At 37.3% G+C, this 21,091-nt stretch overlaps 1 protein-coding gene across 1 annotated transcript; it reads right to left on the reverse strand.

Moving 5' to 3' along the window:
* Positions 1 to 12,612: 12,612 nt before the first annotated feature.
* Positions 12,613 to 19,115, reverse strand: LOC125381208 (transcription intermediary factor 1-beta-like). Its single transcript, XM_048397846.1, has 3 exons — positions 19,058 to 19,115; positions 14,607 to 14,900; positions 12,613 to 14,434 (listed from the first exon to the last, which is right to left on the reverse strand). Exons 2-3 carry the CDS (start codon positions 14,896 to 14,898, stop codon positions 13,587 to 13,589), a joined length of 1,140 nt encoding a protein of 379 aa, XP_048253803.1. The 5' UTR covers positions 14,899 to 14,900; positions 19,058 to 19,115; the 3' UTR covers positions 12,613 to 13,586.
* Positions 19,116 to 21,091: the final 1,976 nt, after the last annotated feature.

Here is a 21,091-nt window from a genome sequence, read left to right on the forward strand (position 1 = left end):
TTGTTGCCTCAGCTACACTGATGATCACGTGACATGTTCAAACCATCGGGGAGACTGTATGCGAACACGTGACACGCGATACTCGTAGTCGCTTAGTGCACTTCAGGCCACAGTCAACAATATTCTATACGAATATACAAAACTATCGGACGAAGGGCAATAGGTGGAGCTGTGTTGGATCCCCTCTCACATAGATATTCATGGAAATGAAAAAGCAGACTCACTGGCCAAGCTAGCTCTAGACAAAGCGGATATACAGCCTATTCCCCTTAGTAAACTAGAGATAAAAATCAAAATCAAAGCCTCCATAGCAGAAAGATGGCAAGCCCAATGGGACGCAAGTAAGATCGGCAGATGGCTATACAAAATTCAACCCAAGGTCCAACAAAAGCCAAACTCATACTCAAATGAAAGGAAAATTGAAATTGCTATCTCACGCCTCAGACTCGGTAACAAAAAGCACTATGGCAAGGTTTGTTCATCTTGCAATCAGCCTGAAACCATTGATCACGTGTTACTAGAATGTCAAGACCATGCCCCAGCCCGGGCTAGGGTAAAACAAGAATTGCAGTTAGATCCGCTATCTGTCATAGATCTCCTAAAGCCAAGAGATGCAATAGGGAAGGCCAAACTAACTCTATTTCTGAGAGATGGACAGCTACTCGAACGTATATAAACAGAGCAGCCAAGGATAGAAATGAAATCATATCAATATAAGAAAATAGAAATCATATCAATACAAAAACAGAAATTATGTGAACACCAAACTCACAATAGATATATGTACCCTACTCACACACAGGAGTCCCAAAGAGGGACAGGTCAGCCGAAATTGTCTTGGCAGAAGGCGACCTCTTAAACACTTAATGCAACAACAACAACATACCCGTACACTGTGACACGGTTTCTCAAATCTATTGTGAGCAGTCAGCGGATATATCATGTTGTGAGAGTTTAGTGTGACGAAACACTATTGGAATAACAAATACAACGCTCCCAATACAACGTCATATGTGAAGTACTGTGCGCCGTGTTCAAATACTATAATATATGAAATACACAGAACACAGTAAATCACGAATCATTCAAATTATATTTGAAATGAATCATTTTATAAATATATTCGTTTTCTGTTGAAATAAACAGAATAAATAAGCTGTTGTGTTGTTCTTAGCAGAGAAAATGTCAATTCTAACAACAAGAAAACTGTAGAAATTATATCTTGCCATCATGCCCCAAGTCAGAAGACATTTGTCATTATGCACATGAGATCAAAGTTCGGTTCAGAGTCTATGTTACAGTTGTAAGAGGCATACGTGTTATAGATTGACTGCAGTAAAAAAGAAAGTTAGTGAATATAGAGCATGCTATAAGGATATTTTACAATGTAATCACAATATTAATATATTAAACTTCACCAATAAAGATTTTTGACAAAGCCTTCATTGTTTTAATACAACCGAGGTAAAAAATGTTAGTCAACTAACATAACTAAGATTTCGATTAAATAACCTTTAATTGTTAAGTAAATAAGTTTGAAAAGCCCTCACAAACAACGTGTTGCGACATCTACTGTTAGACCTCGCGCAAAGTAAGCGAGTTTTGAATGCAGCAAACAGCTGAGAAAGCTATGTATAAATACAGACTAAATACTAAAATACAGATTGAATAACGTGACTGAATATTGCAGAAAGTGCTGATGATAAGTTCATTATGTTATACACAAAATGCTCCTCAGCAAATAACATAACTCATATCGTTTGTAGACCATCTGCTCTTTCAAATCAACCACCCACATGGCAGATAGACAGGCGACACACTTCATAATCAAACCGTACCACATCTTCCCGAGGCAAGGGGTTAACTGACTATTGCTTTTACAGTCAGTTAATTCCCTTGCCTCGGGAAGATGACCCTACCACAGCCCAGCAGCAATGTGTAACCACTATGAATGCAACGCGCTAAAAACTTGATAACTTGCACCAATGTTAATCTATCAATTCTCGGACAAACCTACAAGTAAAAATAAATACCCAAATAAAAAAATCATTTGGCCGTAACACTTTAGATAGGACTTGTGTCCATACATCAGGAATTTAAACATGTGTCAAATTAAAAAATAATTTACAAACAAACCCTGATCTTTATTTCATATTTAGGAACATAGACGTTTTATATTATCAAACCAACAATGAAGGCCCAGATTATGAAACTTTGAATTATTAAGGCTGTCCAGTGCGCTGGAGCTGGAATATTGCGGCATTAAACAACTAACACATACAGACACACAACACATACGCACAAACGCACAAACGCACACACAACATACACACGCACATACATACACACTCTCACACACGCACGCACAAAAACTCACTCGAACGCACGCACATACACATACACACTCACACAGACACATAGACACACAAACACACATCCACACACAGAGACGCACACGCACGCACGCGCACGCACACACACACACACACCACACCCGCGCGCGCGCGCGTTTACCTGAAAATTACCTAATATAGTGACCATTAACAATTTGAAAAACGACTCACGACAGACGATGCACGACAGACGACTGACGTTTAGGGAAAGAGCAATGACATAAGCTCACTTGATTTATAGTTAGGAGGTTAGCTAAACTTGCCGCTCAAAACATATTTACCAAGTTGTTGTCTTGGCCTATTTCTGATGGAAATGAATGATATGATTAAGTCATGTTTTCAACACGATTTTGTCAAGTTAGTTGATGGGGCATGGTATGCGGAAACTTCCCATGATGTATTCTCTATTTCCCATGATGTATTCTCTATTTCCCATGATGTAATCTCTATGTTCATGATGTATTCTCTATTTCCCATGACGTATCCTCTAGTTCCATGATATAATCTCTATTTCCATAATGTATTCTCTATTTCCCATGATGTATTCTCTATTTCCCATGATGTATTCTCTATTTCCCATGATGTATTCTCTATGTTCATGATGTATTCTGTATTTCCCATGACTTATTCTCTAGTTTGCTGATATAATCTCTATTTCCATGATGTATTCTCTATTTCCCATGATGTATTCTCTATTTCCTATGATGTATTCTCTATTTCCCATGATGTATTCTCTATTTCCCATGACATATTCTCTATTTACATAATATACATTCTCTATTTCCCATGAAATATTCTCTATTTCCCACGATGTATTCTCTATTTCCCATGGCGTATTCCCTATTTCCAATAATTTAACTCTATTTCCCATGGCGTATTCCCTATTTCCAATAATTTAACTCTATTTCTCATGCTCTAGGTTCTATTTTCCCTGATGTATTCTCTATCATGTGATACTCATGAAACCCCATGCCATAAGTTGTAAGTTTTATGCTTGCTGTGATCATGCTAAAAAAATCAATACATCATGTTGTCAACAATTACATTACCATTTTAGTCAACTATATTCAAGTGGGTTTTTCAAGGCAAATTATAAGACGACTTGAACCCGGATCGGGTGGTTCAGCATGTGAACATGCATTAGTGTATCTCTGTATCTGCAAGCCAAGACATATTTTGCATATATATATACATAATATGTCTGTAAATTGTCGACATGAAAGTAGTTTGCACTTAATAAGCCGCGACTTCAATTTTGAACATATGTGTGTGTGTGTGTTTGCGTGCGTGCGTGCGTTCGTGCGTGCGCGCGCGCGTGTGTGTGTGTGTGTGTGTGTGTGTGTGTGTGTGTGTGTGTGTGTGTGTGTGTGTGTGTGTGTGTGTGTGTGTGTGTGTGTGTGTGTGTGTGTGTGTGTGTGTGTGTGTGTGTGTGTGTGTGTGTGTGTGTGTGTGTGTGTGTGTGTGATACTAATAGAATACATAAAATACCCACTGTTTTAATCTTGTCTCTTGTTGAACACAATATGTCAGTTACAATATATAGGTGTAATTGATTGTGTGCAATATATCATTTCTCTTGCTGTCATTGGTACTACATTATTGTGTAGCTGAATTGCTGGATATAATATATCATCATTGTTTGTCATTGCAAATGAACGATAGCACCTGATTACATTTTCATAAAACATTTTCAGTCATGCGTACACATAGAGCATTTTGCATTTAAATACATATACGAGTTGTGACGCACTAATAAAGGACATAACTCTAATATTCATATGCTAAGTCCTTGACCCAGTAATAACACGACATGTACCATCACTGAATAACTCGTGGTTTTTAGGTATCACAATAATGTCACATAAACAACAATGTGATTAAGTTGTTTTCAACATACCTAATAAACTGTTTGGCAAAAGAAAATATACACATGGAAATTGGATTTTGCCCCAAATTTACAAACATTATCAAAACGTTTATATGCTGAAAACAGGTGACGAAACACTGCAAACGTAAGGTCCAATACACAAATGCGATACCTGTGTCAAATACATCACCATCGCATAACCATTACTTGTTTTTTCCATTTTAGCCGCCAGAATTCGTGTTTACCTGCCCTGCAGTTTAGAACATTTCAGATGGCACACTTACTTCAACTTTCAAGTCACGGCTTATGACGTGCAACTTGCCTTGATGTCGACTGTTTTCTAATCTGGAGGTTTTGACACGATTCATTGTTGGTTAGATTGAATGCGAAAACAAAAGATTTAAGATATTTTTCAACAGTGATCTCGTGTTTTACCTTTTCAGATACTGCAACATGGACGAGCACCCGGGGTAGACAGGGATTCACTTCCTTGTTGAGTCCACCCAACACTGATGATCTAGGATACGAAGTTGCTATGAGGGAAGGAGGTATGTGATCACGTGACACTCTGTAGCTGAGATTATCAGTTATGACCTGTCAATAGTGTTGTCACCCTGCGATAGAGTATTTATATTGCAATTACACAGAGAAGATTTGCGGCCAACCTGTAATTGAAACCTATGTCAAAACTAAAACAATTTACAAATAAATCCAATCTTTAATGAACGTCGTGGCGTAAGGAGTGAGTGAGTATGGTTTTACGCCGGTGTAAGCAATATTCCAGTAATGTCACGGCGGGGGACACCAGAAATGGGCTTCACACCCATGTCAGGAATCGAACCCGAGTCTTCAGCGTAATAAGCGAACGCTTTAACCACTAGGCTACCTGACCGCCCCCGTGGCGTAAGGAACAACTACGCGATCGTTAATTGACAAAGAGCTTAAACCTTGAGTTAACTGTAAGTGACTTTAATGTCGTTATCTACAATCAGCTTTTAAGTGGTATCTAAGCGACAGTTAAACATAGGAGAAACTGCAAAAGCTGACATAAATGATGTGCTGTGAACATAGGTATAAATTAAAGCAATAATATAAAAAAATAGATACTTAAGTAGTTGAACTGACGTTAGAGATTGATATATCCGTGTCATGTCTGGTGCTAGACTAACATCTAGTCTCTGAAATGAACATATTTTACAGAAAAAACACTTGTTAAATTATAGCTATAAAATATAATAGGAGCCCCAGAGACTTTCTTCATTATCCTGATACTGCAGTGATCTAGACTTGCCATATATTATAGACTTGCATGAGCTAGCGCTGTATATATTTGTTTCAGGGTCTGTATGACAGACTAGTCTGGTGCAAGTGAAGCTGGACAATGTAAACAGTCAACAGTCGACGACGACTGCTATGTATTTCAAAACAGACAGACATACAGTTTTATTCAATATAATGGGCCATTGACCAAAAGTACAATTGATACTACAACAGGAAAGTTTCCAACGAGAATATACAGACGGTATCACAAACAGATGAGAGAAACAAAATTATAGTTACATTGTATTTCAAAGACCCGATAGTACATTTCACATGACACACTTCTTTAATACAAATTCAAGTCAGGACTTGTGAAATTGAATTTTCAGCATCTCACTTCCTGAGTTAGGCCACCCAAAACTGATAATCAAGTCACACGATGTTACTTGGCGTGAATGTATGCGGTCACGTGACATACTACCCAAATCAACTGTGAGCTGTCAGCAGATTATCATGTTGTGAGAGTTTATTTTGAAGAAACAAAATTGGAATGAGAAGTACATTGCTTCCTCCGCACCTCATATGTGAAAATGATTTTGTGCCATGTTTAGATACTTTGTTTGGAATACGCATTAAAACATTTGCAATGCTCTATTATATAACACATGCACAATATTCGTTTCTTGTTGCAATACATAGACTACAAACATTACATAACACAGTTAAGACAGGACCTGTCACCTTACATCTGTATATGTTTAACCTATGTTGAAATAAATACATACTTAACATGTCAAATAGACACTGACCTTTAATTACCTTCTTATATTTAGCAACATCACCGTTTTAAGAATAACTAAACACATGCTTCAACTTGGAATTAATTATAAATGAACTAAAAACATAATCTGTCATCTGCGTTTAAGTGGTATCTTTACGACAGTTAAACATAGAAAAATAAAGGCAAAAGCTGACACTACTGATGTGATGTAAGTATTGATATACATTGAAGCAATAAGCTAAAATAATAGAGATACTTTAATAAGGTTCTTTAACGTGAGCTCGACGGTAGGTGTTGATATATCTTTGTGTTACGTCGTGTTCGAGTGAAGCTTGAAACTAAATCGTTATTGATACTGTATGACCGTGTCCGATAAATGGAATACTAGTATATATAGAGTAGACAAACTATCCTCGTGCCGTTTGGAATTTGTAAACAGTAGAAGTCATTGTCTTGGGTTAAAAATTACATCTGGCCAGTTTCAGTGGCAAAGTGATGAGTGTGTCATTTGATTGTTATGTCACTGTAACCCATGACGTCAGAATAGTTTCAAGAAATTCAATGATGCAATTTCATTGTAGCCATACTTCCTTGGAGAGATCTCTTGATCTTCTCAGTGCTTAGCTATGCGATAATGTGACTGCCGCGATCTCCATCGCATACATTTCTCAAGTGATACACTGTATGAAAATGCAACTGTCACGATCTTCATGGCATATGTTTATTAAGTGATTCACTGTATCTAATGCAACTGTCGATGTTGTATACATTATCTCTGGGGTTCAGTTTTACTGTAGCTGACACTATCACCATCATTTATTATTTCCCCCAGTGATTCACGATGAACATTAGCCATGCTGTCATGACATCCATGGAAAGCCGTTTACAGACAATCACCGACACATCCGGTATAGCACGTTTACTGACCCTACCTCCTGTTTCCATCGGTGCTTGGAGTATGCGATCTGTTGTTATTGGGACGCATGAGTGTGCATTTTGTCACAATATTCTGTTATTGTTTGCACCAAGTTGTTGTGATCTGCCATATGAGTGAATGTTCATACCGATTGTGATCCACTCGTCATGCTGAGCTGCAAAGGGTTAGTCCAGATTTTGAGAATACATGATGTTGGTGCACACGACGTTCACGGTCATCTCACAGATCAATCAGTAGGGTAGATGTTCGAGTTGGTAAAGGCAGCACCTTGATGTTCCCAGTTCCCATCAGGAACCACTGATACACTAGTTGTACGTGGGCAGCTTCATCCCATTAGGATTCAAACTGGCGTCAAATCCTGCACATAAAGGACACCACGACTGAGCGCAAACTCACGGTAACGAGCATCTGTGAGACCGTCATCAAGGCGAATGAGGTCTGTTCTAGAGCTGTAGGTGATGCCAACAACCACCATACCAGTTTCACTGTCTATGTGACGCAGCTGGTATGGCTCATCCATATGAATAGTCGAGAAGGAACCTCTATTTGTCAATGGACACGGTGTGACGCCAATGATGCAACTGCCTAACACTATGACGCCGTGCCAAGTACGTTCGTAAACGTTGGGATTCCGGGTTAGAATTGGTCCCCAGCAACCCATGCGTACCACGTACAGGACTAGGTGGTCAGGCTCGCTGACTTGGATGATGGATGTCAGCATATTCCAATTGCGTGGGCCGATGCTCATGATATCAATCACTCGATTATCTGGTCCAGACTTATTTACAGACCGCCGTCTTACTTCTTTTAATATTGCCAAGTGAGGCGTTAAAAAACACACAAAAAATAGACATGTGTCCTCAGCAGTCATCTTGAAACTGGCTGGCCACCTTTTAATTCTGTAAATTGCAAACACGATGACGTACTATTCGATAACTCAAACGCCTGTGCGATGATGAGCGTAATGTAGCCTTTAACGCTAAGAGTGTTATCAGGCGGTTGTAAATTTACATTTACCACGATTGTGACGCATTTACACATGGACAGTTTGCCTAAGCAAATTCCATCACAATTAACGCTTACTAATTGATTTATTGAGATCATCAGCAACTTATCGATGTGATTTCCATGACCTCCCTCGTATCACGCCATTTGTGCACTTCCGTAAAGTACAGTTTCATGTACACTTCTGTTTTCGAAACAACACTTTTCCTTAATTCTTTTATGCTACACGGCAATGCGTGAGTAAGAAATCATGGAAGTAAACATTTGCATGCATTTTCCATGCATTCGTTGCGTTTGAGTAGATTCAACATGGACTGTTCCAAATCACTCCTAATGCGAACCCTTATTGGATTCGAGGTGATGTAATGGATTCGATGGTCCGAGTTGGTGCTTTGGCTTTGGGTCGTTGGTCATAATACTGGATTGGCTGGGCCGTTAAACAATAAACGAACGAATATCCAGTTTAGTTTTGAAATTGAAAATATCAACCTCCTCCCGCTAATTCATATCCCTCTCATTAATATTTCCTGTTCCTGAAACGCAACACTGGAGATCGAGTATCCATATCTTAGTCTTAGACGAGTAGCTTAATCAAATAATTAAAAATAGACAAAGGATAGTGTATTTCTGCCGCTTGTGTGATATGATAGAATTAGAGATATTTAAGCAACGGCCTGTGCTCACATCATCTCTGGGCCACAATATATCGGTTTAAACGGTTGTGGTTTACTGCTAGCTCTGCCCAAGCATGGCTCGGACATTTGCAAAGTTGACAATGAACCTCCATTCATTATTTAACACGGTGTGACGCAAATGACGCCAAAGACGCATGCCTAACGCCATGACGACGTACCCAATACGTTGTTAAATGTTTGTCATGTTTGTGATTCCAATCACTGGACAACATATGAAGACAACATGCAGAATTATGAATATTACATGTTTCAGATGTATACCACGTACAAACGGTGTAAGGTATGGCGTTAATGGTAATATTGAGATTGTCATCTGACATAAACAGGGTTATCAATATGTGTATTTATATTTATATATATACTTATTTTATATTATATTCATTTTTATAACAAAAGACTTATTATTTTTTTAATACAAAGTGACATACATAGAATGATAGAAAGCGAAATCAGTCATACAATGACATATGTTGTTATTAGGTTACCCCTTAAATTGCTTCATCTGCTGCTTTATATGCTTTATATATGGCCCCGTACTTGCGACCACATATATTGTTCTGGTACCAACTGTCCACGAGGCATAGGTGGTATCGGTGGACATTTCATTTCAAACTATGCACCGAGGTTCAAGAGATATATGGACATAAAGAAGAGGTAATAAACGTTATGAACTATATAATAACCTTTAAAGGTTTATGTTTGGTCTAGGCTGATTATAATACCTAGAATTTGTTGTCAGGGAATTAGCGAGGGACTGCACACCTTAAAACAACCAACAGAAGCATCTTTTAGTGGCCAGTCTTTATTCGGTGTATATCATCAATCATTTACATATCACAATAAAACATAAGCAAAGTACAACCTAAAACAATTAAAATATTAAAATTATGAATGAAACAGTTACAGTATAAATCTTACTGACAATGTATCGTACAATAAACAATTGCATTTTTAAACAAATGAAACGAAGACAATTTACATTTGGTTGAAAATAAAAAACATGTCATCTAGCGCAATTAAGGATTCTGTATTGTAAGTAAATAAGATAACTCTTCGGAAAGACACGTACTACATGTGTAACCAATTACTAAAATAATCTCACATTATCTTAGATATTTATGAATAACGTAATGATAAGCTTCACTTTAATACATCCAGCAGAAGATAACTTAAACCGAATAATAAGAATACACATATATTAATAAATATCTTACCAATTACTAACATAATCATACATGATCTTTGATATTTATGAAGAACGTAATGATAAGCTTTACTTTAATCCAACCTTACAGAATATAACTTAAACCGAATAATAAGAATACACAAATATTAATATAAAATTTCAATCTTCTTGTTACATAATATGACCACATGTTTTTATATCAAACTACCGTTAAAAACCAAAAGTCATATGCCGAACGGCATGTCATTGAATGTGTACAATGTATACATATAAAGACCTTAAGAATAATGAAAATATAGCAATACATGAGCAAATGAATAAAAGAACAAGTGTTATGTGCGCTCACGGGTTTTGCGTGTACAGCATGGTTACATCGCTGCATAAGTAGGCTGTTTAAACATTAATTACATCCATGGTAGTTTGAATCATATGATTTGAACACACACAGTAATTTTTTAAAGGATACATTCATTTACATTTCATTGCAAAAATTCAAAAATATATAAGATTGACAACAGGTGCACAAGAATTACTTTGCTTTCACGAGCCCGATTATGTGTAACTTTAATTTGCTGAACCAATGTATGAACGTTATTATATTATATTTTACACTATTTTAATATACACCATATTGTTTTATTGTCTAGTGCTACATGATCTAACCTAACTATAATAATAACTTCACTTGTTACCTTAATCAATAATGCCTAATTTAAAATGTTGATTATATTCAAAGGACCTAAGCACATAGAAGGCAATAGAAAACAGATAAAAAGGAATATAGTGAAAGAACATACAATATATATGAAGTGAACATGTCTTATCTTAAAACAACCAAGAGGAGCATCTATTAGTGGCCAGTCTTTCTTCGGTGTAACTGATCAATGAGGTACCACGAATAAAGGCCGTTATTTATACCATCGTACTGATGTTTTTAGAGGTCATGATATGGTCGCATGTTCAATTATAACTAAGTTAAACAATACCTACACAATACCTATCTGAATTTAGAGATTACCTCGCAATTTTGAAAGACATGAGTATGCAGAAATGACTAAAATCACATAAATAAGGTTTTCTCGGAGAGCTTGTTATCATGGAGTAATGTTTATTTCTCTCGCCAGACATTTAGTCTTAACGATTAGCACATAACGCTTAAAAAATGGATCTTGGGAATAAAGGCAACACCGACTGATTATAGACTTCGGGTGGAACACGAACGTAGTCTTAGCGCTTAATACATAATGTTTATCAACTAAAACTTGTGAATGAAAGCCGGCGTATATCAACGTCATATATCATATGACGCATTTTTGAACTATGATATGTGTATACAGCTGAAATATTGCTGAATGCAGCGTTAAAAATAACAAAACAAACAACTCCTTCGTCATTGATCTGTCCCGATAATATTTTCGGTTGTTTTTTTAAATAAAAAACAAACTCGAGATAGATCTTTCACATCCTAGTTTTAGACTGACAGTTTAGTCTAATAATAAAACAAATATAGACAATGTGAAGTACTGGCATCATTTATGTATTCGTTAGATAACAAAATCGAAGTCTGAGGGGAATACCTCTTCAAAATCCTTTTAAGGATATGTGTAAATGACTTGGGTTTAATGGTTCTTTGATCGTGAACAGTATAGTAGTTCTATCAACGCCAATGAGCCATGTCGCTCAAAACAACAATTAAATAATGCAAAAGAGAAAGGGGTTCGTACCATTCGTAATTTATTTATTCATAAGCTTATGCGATTATGTCCATTAGGCGTGCCACAACCCCGTGTTAAGTCAGATCAAATCCCCGATTAGTACTAGTTATGATTTTTGTTTCGTCAGCGCTGAACACGTTCATTGGCAACAAACTGCCAAACGACCTGTATCGCTTAGGGCGTTCCTCCTATATGAAGCTGATATGCTGTGACATTGCGGTAATACTACTCAAAGAAGCGTTATACCAAACTCACTCCTCCACTCGCGTACATGGAACTGCGTATACATCGATGACAGCCAAATTGCAACAATTACATAAATATATCGATATCAGGTTGCGAGCGTGCTTCGACCGCGTCAATCATTACTGTTACGATCAACCTTATATTACAATCCCTTACTGATACGCTATAGATCTGCAACTATTTTCGTAATTTTTATTTTTACACAATTGTATACCTCCTGTGATTTCTCATAGATACTTGCGCTTAATCTGTCACAAAGTCTTGTATACAATCTGTATGGTTCACAAGCAGGTTTTGCATACAGTAGTTTTCATCTTCCACCAGTCAATTATATGATTCATTAATCTACTATTCAACTCTAAATACCTTCAGACACTGATTGCTGCTGGCATACAGCAGATCTTGTTCATCTAGGGAGATACCGCGAGGATTCTCTGTGCCATCATTTGTGAAAACATCTCTGACAAACTGCCCCGATTCTTGAATCACCTTGTGGGCGCTGCTGTCAACATACATGATTTCTCCTGAGCTGAGTTTTGTCTCCTGTGGGAGCGTAGGAGTTTTGTCTTAACTGGTCACATGAACAATGTTACTGCCCTTCCCTGACTATCACATTGGTACTTCTCGTAACATGAATGTAAAATTGCTTCCTTGCCACACCTGTGTAAGTAGTGTCACTTTTATCTCCATTATGTCAACAGGAGTCAAACATGGTCTGTCACAGTCTATCTTGCAACATCACACACGTGACTTAATAACTCTGACACAGTAAACTTTTTGCAAGGGAGGAGACCTCCTATAACTTAGCTCTTCAATTTGTCTGTCACGTGTCAAGAGAGCGCTGGATGATACTGGTCTCTTGTCCTCACTGTCTTCATCTGTGGACGCCACATCCATAAACTCATTACATACCTAACATGTAACACAGTGCCCGAACATTAATACACAACATATACACAGTAAACGACAAATACACAATGAGGATAATACCTGTACCACGACACTGTACCAGAACATTAAGTACACAACATATATACAATGAAACGATAAATACACGACGGGAAGCTATGGAAAGGGAATTAATGGTTGGGTAACATTTGGCTGATTGACAAAGAAGCACAGCCACAAAACAAACTACAGTTGACACGTCTTCCGGTTTTCAACACAAATAACTTAAACGTATAGAACATTTAAGAAAAAGGTCGAAGTATCACAATGTGACATTAAGTCTGCTATGACGCGTCATGGTGTCAATGGTTAGCACGTTTTGATACTACGACACACAGTGTAAATTCCCATCTTGCAATCTTTACAAAATAGTTTGATCTTCTCATCTTCATGAAATCTGATGTGCACAGAAAGTGACTCAATTAAATATTTAACGTCTTATTCGTTATACTCCAGAGAAGTAAAATGTAGAATAGTAAAAGGCACCAGTTTAGCAGATGCCTAACGTACTGAAGTTGTGATGTAGATTCTAACAGCTCTGTCAAGCAGGTGATCACCTTTTAAACAAAAAGGAAAAATTAAATATGCCCGAACGATTCTTAACATCACCAAGGTTTAGGTTATTCAGTGTCAAAAATATTTCCTCATTCTGTCTGAATGAGATCCTGTGTCGGGTCGGTCTCTTTACATCCTTTTTCAATATTTTAATTTGATCTGTAGATGTAATATCTGCTTGCTTATATAGGGCATACATATCTTCATCGCAGTCTGATGTAACAGCATTGGTTGTGATCTTTATCTGTTGTTGGTACATCTGAAGGTCAATCTCCTCTGATTGGATGAACCTGTTCCAGTTTTGAACATTGTCCTCCTCGAATCTGTCAACCTGGTCGAGTAGGAGTTGTTCTTTCCTCATAAGATAATGCACAGCTTCCCTGCGAACTTTTTGTATTTCACATCTAACAGAACTGGCATTTTCCGTTATCTTTTTTATTGAAGATTCTGCAGATGAAATATTGTCAGTTTTGAGTTTCATTTTGTCCTTCAGCTTCATTGTTTCTTTGGTCATGTGTTCTTTCACTAGTGTGGCCATACTATCTATGGTAACAACATCATCACATTTCCTGTGGTTTATGCTGCAGCATAAAGTACAAATTGGAATAGTACAGTCTTTACAAAAGAGCTCTATCTGTTTGTCTCTGTGGATTTTACACATGAAATGTCGTTTGCATTTTCCTTGGCCCTTCTTAGATAAATCTACCACTTCGTGATCACTAGACAATGACATATTCCTGTGTACCTTGAGGCATCTATCACAGAAGCTGTCAGAACAAGTGGCACACCAGGACGTAGCAGGAGTAATCTCCCCTTCTCTTTTGCAAACCATGCAGCAATCAATACCTATATAGCACAAAATGAATATCTGAAAGTACTGTAATAACGTCTACGAGAGAAAGAGGAATATATACCAATGCTTTTCAAACCCTTTCCTTCATTAGGTCAAACGTTACAATGTAGGTATATTAGAGATAATTGCAATGAAAAGGATATAAAGAATCCTACGGTAGTATACCTCGGGCCTCTTCTCCAAAGTCGTCCATTAGCCCCTGTATGACGTGGCTTGGTTTCAGCTGACTGATCCATTCCTCTACTGGACTATCAGGGATGGCAACCTTCGTCATTTGTCTACAGGAGGGACATCGGATGGACTTAGCTTGCGTTGCTTCAGTCTGTGTTTTGGTGTATTTCAGAAGACAGCACTTACAGAATGTATGATTACACTGAAGTGTGGCAGGGTCTCTGAACACCTCCGTGCAAATGCCACAGGTGAGGTGGTTGTCTGTCAGCTTCTTAGCTGTGGCCATTTCTGATGGAAAGAAATTAACTGATTAGGCTATAACTTCAATACAAGTTTGTTCAAAAAATATTTTTGTTGTGGCATAAGCCCTAGTTCTGTTATTTTAAATATTGTCTCCATCATTTATTAATTTAATAGTCACCCCTTCCAAAAGGTAATGCTTGCTGACATCATAATTACCTTAAACAATACAGCAAATAAATCAAATCAATTTTATTCCTATTTTAATCTTGATCGATGAACTTAATGTGTTATTACAATGGCATCTCACAGATTTGTGTTGTATGCAATGGTTTACTTTGTCTTGGCCATTGTATCAGCTTTGTTCTTTTTGCAAAAGAAAGCTAGCAGCCGGTTACAGTTACACTGACATATTTGGACGGTATGACTATGTTACTTTTCTCCTTGAATATCACTGTCTAATAATATAACATGTTACATATCATTATTAACGCTCATCTACACATTTCACAGAATCATAATAAACGTTTCGTGAAGTGATCCTATGATCTTGGCTGTACATTAAATATCAATTTCGTTGCCCAAGGATCCTTCGAGGCCAGTGATGAAAACTGGTATTCAATGCATAATGCTTCTTTATACTCAAGGAACGGGTAGGTCTACCATAGTTGTAATTTTCAAACACAGCAACAAAAGAGTAGGTTCCGTTTTCCGGATACCTTCCGGAAACCTTCCCCAAAAATTGTCAAAATTTGTGGGGTGCATCTTGTTCAAATAAGTATGAAACATATTAAAAAATATTTGAATCCCGAAAGGTTTCCGGAATGTACCTGGGAGCAAATTGTCTTCCTGTTTTGTTTCTGGTAAATAATGTTAACCTGGGCATATCAGATAGCTGTTGTAATATTCTGTGACATTTTAGTTTTAAGTATCCTCTGAGTGTACCACTAGGCTACAGACGCGCCGATAAATCACAATGCTTTTAAAGAATGTCTTTTTCATGTAAATGGATTATAAATATCAAAACCATTTGCTTGGTAGTAGTAACATATTTTAAGGGGATTTATTTGCTATAAATACATATTTTGGTGATTATCTGGTTCTCTTACATACCCCTATACACACCTCCGTGTCATTTCAGTTCCGTACCACATACCTTTATTACATTAACAATTGATAACTGAACAAGAAAACATAGGTTGCTAGAAAAAAAATCGATTCCTCAAAATGTATTCACAACATTGAGATGATGACGGTATACCACAAATCATCAACGAAAATATTTATAAGATTCGAACGAATAACATTGTATGTGGAAATTTGTAAAGGAAATCTCTCGATGAAAGCTATCGTTTACTGATTGGAAATTGTAATGTAATAAATATTTTGGGTGGTAAATTACCCTAATGAGGTATATATATTCAGGTTTATAGGAATGTCACTCCCACACAATTACATTTATGTTATTCCAGCGCATACTTTGTACTCAGCAACATCTTTTTACAGTAGTTGATGAGATTGTATATCTTCTTTTTTTTCTGAACGAGCTTTGAATATTAAAGCTTGTTAGTTGTATAACGCGACACTAAGCAATATTCCACCTCGATGACGCGGGTAGAGTTATCCTTCTTGTTTGAAACAGTTCTCGTGTTCATACGCCAATATGAACCTTCGAGAGGGGCACGATTCTATATTCGGCATAACTCTAATATGCATATGCATAACTCACAAATACGTGATATATACAAACTTATTGATACGTTGTTTTCGGAAGTCAATTCACATATCACACATAGTTCAGCCAGAGACCATAAAACAGAGGGACATCCCTCCAGCCGCGAAACCGTCAGCGCTACGGCTTGTACTGCGCATCACAGCGGAAACGCGTTCACTGCGGTCATCGTTATCGTCATTTTTTTCTATGCTAAAGGATATATTTTAAAATATATATATATACGCTCATGTATTTCTAAACATTGTCAACATTACAACTGATACTTGTTGGTGCTCTGAAGCATATCGTTGTCATTGTATTCGATGAATGTGTTCACGCTTTGTCTTAGTCTGAGTGAGCAATAATGGCGCACATGTAAAATCGTCAAAAGTGCAGACTGTGCTTTTCTATAACTGCCACTAATTCTCAGTGAACGTCCTTGGTTACCGAGGTGTATAAAAAGAAGATGTGTTAATGATTAGTTTAGTGCCATTAACAAATGGGGCGGTCGCGAAATTTCTGATTTTGACTCCAGAAATGCAACTAAATCTGAATGTTTCTGAAATTATTTCTATTATCGGTCCTGAAATAAATATTTTTACATTCAGTCAGATTTACCCTTTTGCTTGGTACCAAAAATATTTAGGTGTTATTATTTATGATTTCAGTCATATATCTATAGTTAAATTACCATATCGAAGACGACATAACATGCATTTTGTCTGTGATTGTGATCAAAATATATCTTTTGAAACATTCTACAAAGTTTCTAATTTTTAGTGATATCGGAATTACAGTTTTGAAGATCTGTTTTTATTTTATTTTTACCATTGTATTCATCATCTCTTTGTAAGTTTAACATACCTATCAACTTTGTTTCAGTTAGGTTTCTATCACATGGCGCACTGAAGAAAACTGTACATATTTAGACGATCACTATTTATGTTATTTTCTGTAGATTTTTTCTTTATTAATCATGGCTACAATTAATTTATCTTTTTATACCGTGTTAATATAAATTATAAGCTATATGATGTGGGTCTAAACACAATCATGATCAAAGTACTACTGACTTTGTGTATTAAGACAACAATGAAATCATCATACAGATAAAAAAAATCCATTGAAATATTTGTATAATGAACTTATCTGGTGCCATGCTTGTTGAAGCTATACTGTTATACCCGAAAGACCTAATTATTCGTATTGCTGAACTATTCAAACTATTCGGCTATTATTAAATAACGATGATTACAACCGTCGTCTGCAATCGAATTTATGAGTAGCCTCCCTTTAAAAGATTATCTCCTCCGGGAAATCACATGAAAAGCGCAAGCCCCAAACTGGCATTAACTGAAAACATTTGATTACTTGCGAAGGGCATTCTCGGTCACATCAGAAGTTCATTTAACAACGCTTTTAGTAAATGTTAGATTTTGATTCATTGCAACTATTAGAATTATTTACTAGTACAGAATTTACATGATATAAAGGCAAATGTTTTTTCTGGCTAACAGTAAAGCATGTTCACCAGCCAGTGGACATGCATATCAGCAAGTAAATCTAGCCTGGATTTATTATATGATATGAAACTTATCTGGAGATATTTTTTGTGAACATCGGGAATATGGTTAACTGTAACATCTGTCTTGCTTGAGTTTTATGTACAATTCCTGAGTTTACCGAATCGTATTTTTATGTGGAGTTCATTGCAGATTTTGTAACTTTGTTTATTTATAATAGTTATACAATTGTATCATAAAATAATACATATTTCTGATATTCTTTAAAATAGAATAAATTGTTTAATTCTTTTGATATTGGATCGGTTATGCTTTTTTCTAAACATGTCCTCGAAAACCGTTACTGGTAGACAGTCGTCGTGTTTTCTTTTCCGATCTTTTCCTTTGATTGAAACTTTTTTGGAGATATTACCGACGACTTGTTAGCGGTAACATCGCTGTTATTCTCTTCAGACCAAGAGTCATCCGAAACCAACCCCTGGTAGTAGTGTGCGAATGAGAGATGAGACAAAAATCATTGTAATCTGCTAGGAGTCGTCATTTTTTTGGATTTCGCTGGTGGTGATTGAAGCAATATCGGCTAAGGGAATGAACTCTAGCCCCGGATATGATGTTATATTGTTTACTTGGCTACCAGAATGGTTAGTTGCGAAAGTCTGTGCTTCTATTGCGCATCTGCAGCGGTACAGGGGGGGGGGGGGGGGGGGGGGGGAGGTGTAACAGTAGGGTGTCGGGGTGTTACATACCAGACCGTAGCTGATGGTTTATGATAAACTGCTTCTTTATGGTCTCTGCTTCAACCTGCTGGACGGGGTTTTTGCAGTTACTTTCGTTATCGAAGGGCAATTTACCTCAAGTCTAACATATCTCAAATCTATGAGTCGTGTCATCACCTTTACGTGTTGGGTAGACTGATTGCGAAAACAGAAGAATCAAGTTATTTTTCAACAGCGACCTAGTGTTTTTACCTTTACAGATACTGCAACATGGACGAGCACCCGGGGTAGACAACGTCTTACTTCCCTGTTGTCGCCTCCCTGTATTGATGATCACGTGACATGATCAAGCCGTCGGGGAGAATGCATGTGATCACGTGATAGATCACGTGATACGCGTACACTGTGACGCAGTTTCTCAGATCGATTGTAAGCTATCACATTGACAGAGGATATGTAGAGAAACAAGTTTTGAATTATAACTAGTACACTGCTCCCACTGCAGCTCATATGTGAAGTTCGTTCTGAGCCATGTTCAGATAGTATGTAGGAAATATACAGTACACAGTAGAACGAATCATGTAAAGTCAAATTTATTTTGCAGTGCCCCATTGTATCACACAATGAAATCGTTTCCTGCTGAAATACATAAACCGACAGACCGACATCAGGTGTTGATATATCTGTGTGTTTTGTATGGTCAGTGATACAGCATGGTCGTTTTTGCTTAAAAGAACCTCAAAATGCAATGTACATACAATACAGAATGTTATCCTCCAGTCTTTTGATATCAAATATTTCAACACTCGATGAGTGCTGTATTTTATATATATTACCCATTGTAATTTTAATACAGCAAAATGAAGGCAAATATATGAAATGTTAAACCCCAAACAAAAAATTAATTTCACTGAAGTCTGCCTGTTGTTCAAATGTCGTATGTCATGTCCTATTGTATATTAAGTTGTTTTCAACACTGGATCAACAGGAACTTTTTTTCAACACTGGATTCACAGGAACCTTTGTTGCTGAGTATATATTTTGTATCTATACTAACCATAGTTGCTGAATGTATAAATGTTTCATAATTTTCCACCTGGCAATCCCCCCCCCCCCCCCCCCCCCCCCCCCCCAAATCGTCTGACTAAGATATGGCTTCAATACGAGTGTTTAAAATGAAAACAAATGTGATGGGACTTGGTATCTCCCATGCTCTATTCTCTATTTCACACGCTGTTTTCAAGTTAACTGTGACGTCAAAAGTCATGATACTCCATGACTTACGGTTTAGGCTTGCTGTGATCTTAATAGATGTTTTCAACGATCACTTTACTATTTTGGTCTACCATATCCAGTGGTTATCCCGAGACAGATCAACAATAAGTCCCCGGTTATCGTTATCGTAGTGCAATTTACATTGATGTCGACGATATCTTAAATCCATGAGTTGTTTCAACACGATTCGGTGTTGGGTAGAATATACGCGAAAAGAAAAGATTCAAGTTATATTTCATCAATGATCTGGTATTTTGCCTTTACAAATGGACGAGCACCGGGGGTAGACAGGCATTCACTTCCTGGTTGTTGCCTCCCTACACTGATGATCACGTGACACAAAGTTGCTCGATGTAAATGTAACCGATCACGTGACGCACGATTCTCACGTGTGCAGATATATAAAATTGTTAGGGTTTATTTTGAAGAAACAAAACTGGAATAAGACGTCCAATGCTTCCCCTGCACCTCACACGTACATTATGCGCCATGTTCAGATGATATGTATGAACAACACAATGCACAGTACAATAAATCATGTCAAATTCAAATTCTATTTGCAATGCTCCATTTCATAACACATGCAAAGTACTCGCCACGAGAAGAAATCATAACATCAAGCTTTGGCTTCAGTGAGAGAGTGAGAGGCGTGGAGGGAAGAAAGATTCCGGGGACATGTACGTGTTCAACTCTACTGTTCCCTTTACATAATGAAGTGAGTGAGTGAGTATGGTTTTATGCCGCTTTTTTAGCAATATTCCAGCAATATCACGGCGGGGGACACCAAAAATGGGCTTCACACATTGTACCCATGTCGGGAATCGAACCCGGGTCTTCGGCGTGAGGAGCGAACGCTTTAACCACTAGGCTACCCGACAGCCCTACATAATGAAGTAGTAAGAATGACAACACGGAGATTTAATTGTATCTAATGGCCCGGTGTTGCCTGTCATTACTCGTGTACAATGTAAGTAGAAGACTGTCCTCACAGTGACTTGTAGTTTCAATGAC

The sequence above is a fragment of the Haliotis rufescens genome, unplaced genomic scaffold, assembly GCF_023055435.1.
Source record: "Haliotis rufescens isolate VD_foot unplaced genomic scaffold, xgHalRufe1.0.p SCAF_17, whole genome shotgun sequence".
Taxonomy (NCBI): Eukaryota; Metazoa; Mollusca; class Gastropoda; order Lepetellida; family Haliotidae; genus Haliotis; species Haliotis rufescens.

Coding starts and splice junctions, on each gene's coding strand:
- LOC125381208 (XM_048397846.1), bottom strand. CDS start 14,898: ATGGCCACAGCTAAGAAGCTGACAGACAACCACCTCACCTGTGGCATT. Junction 14,435..14,606: donor CTTTGGAGAAGAGGCCCGAG/GTATACTACCGT, acceptor TGTGCTATATAG/GTATTGATTGCTGCATGGTT.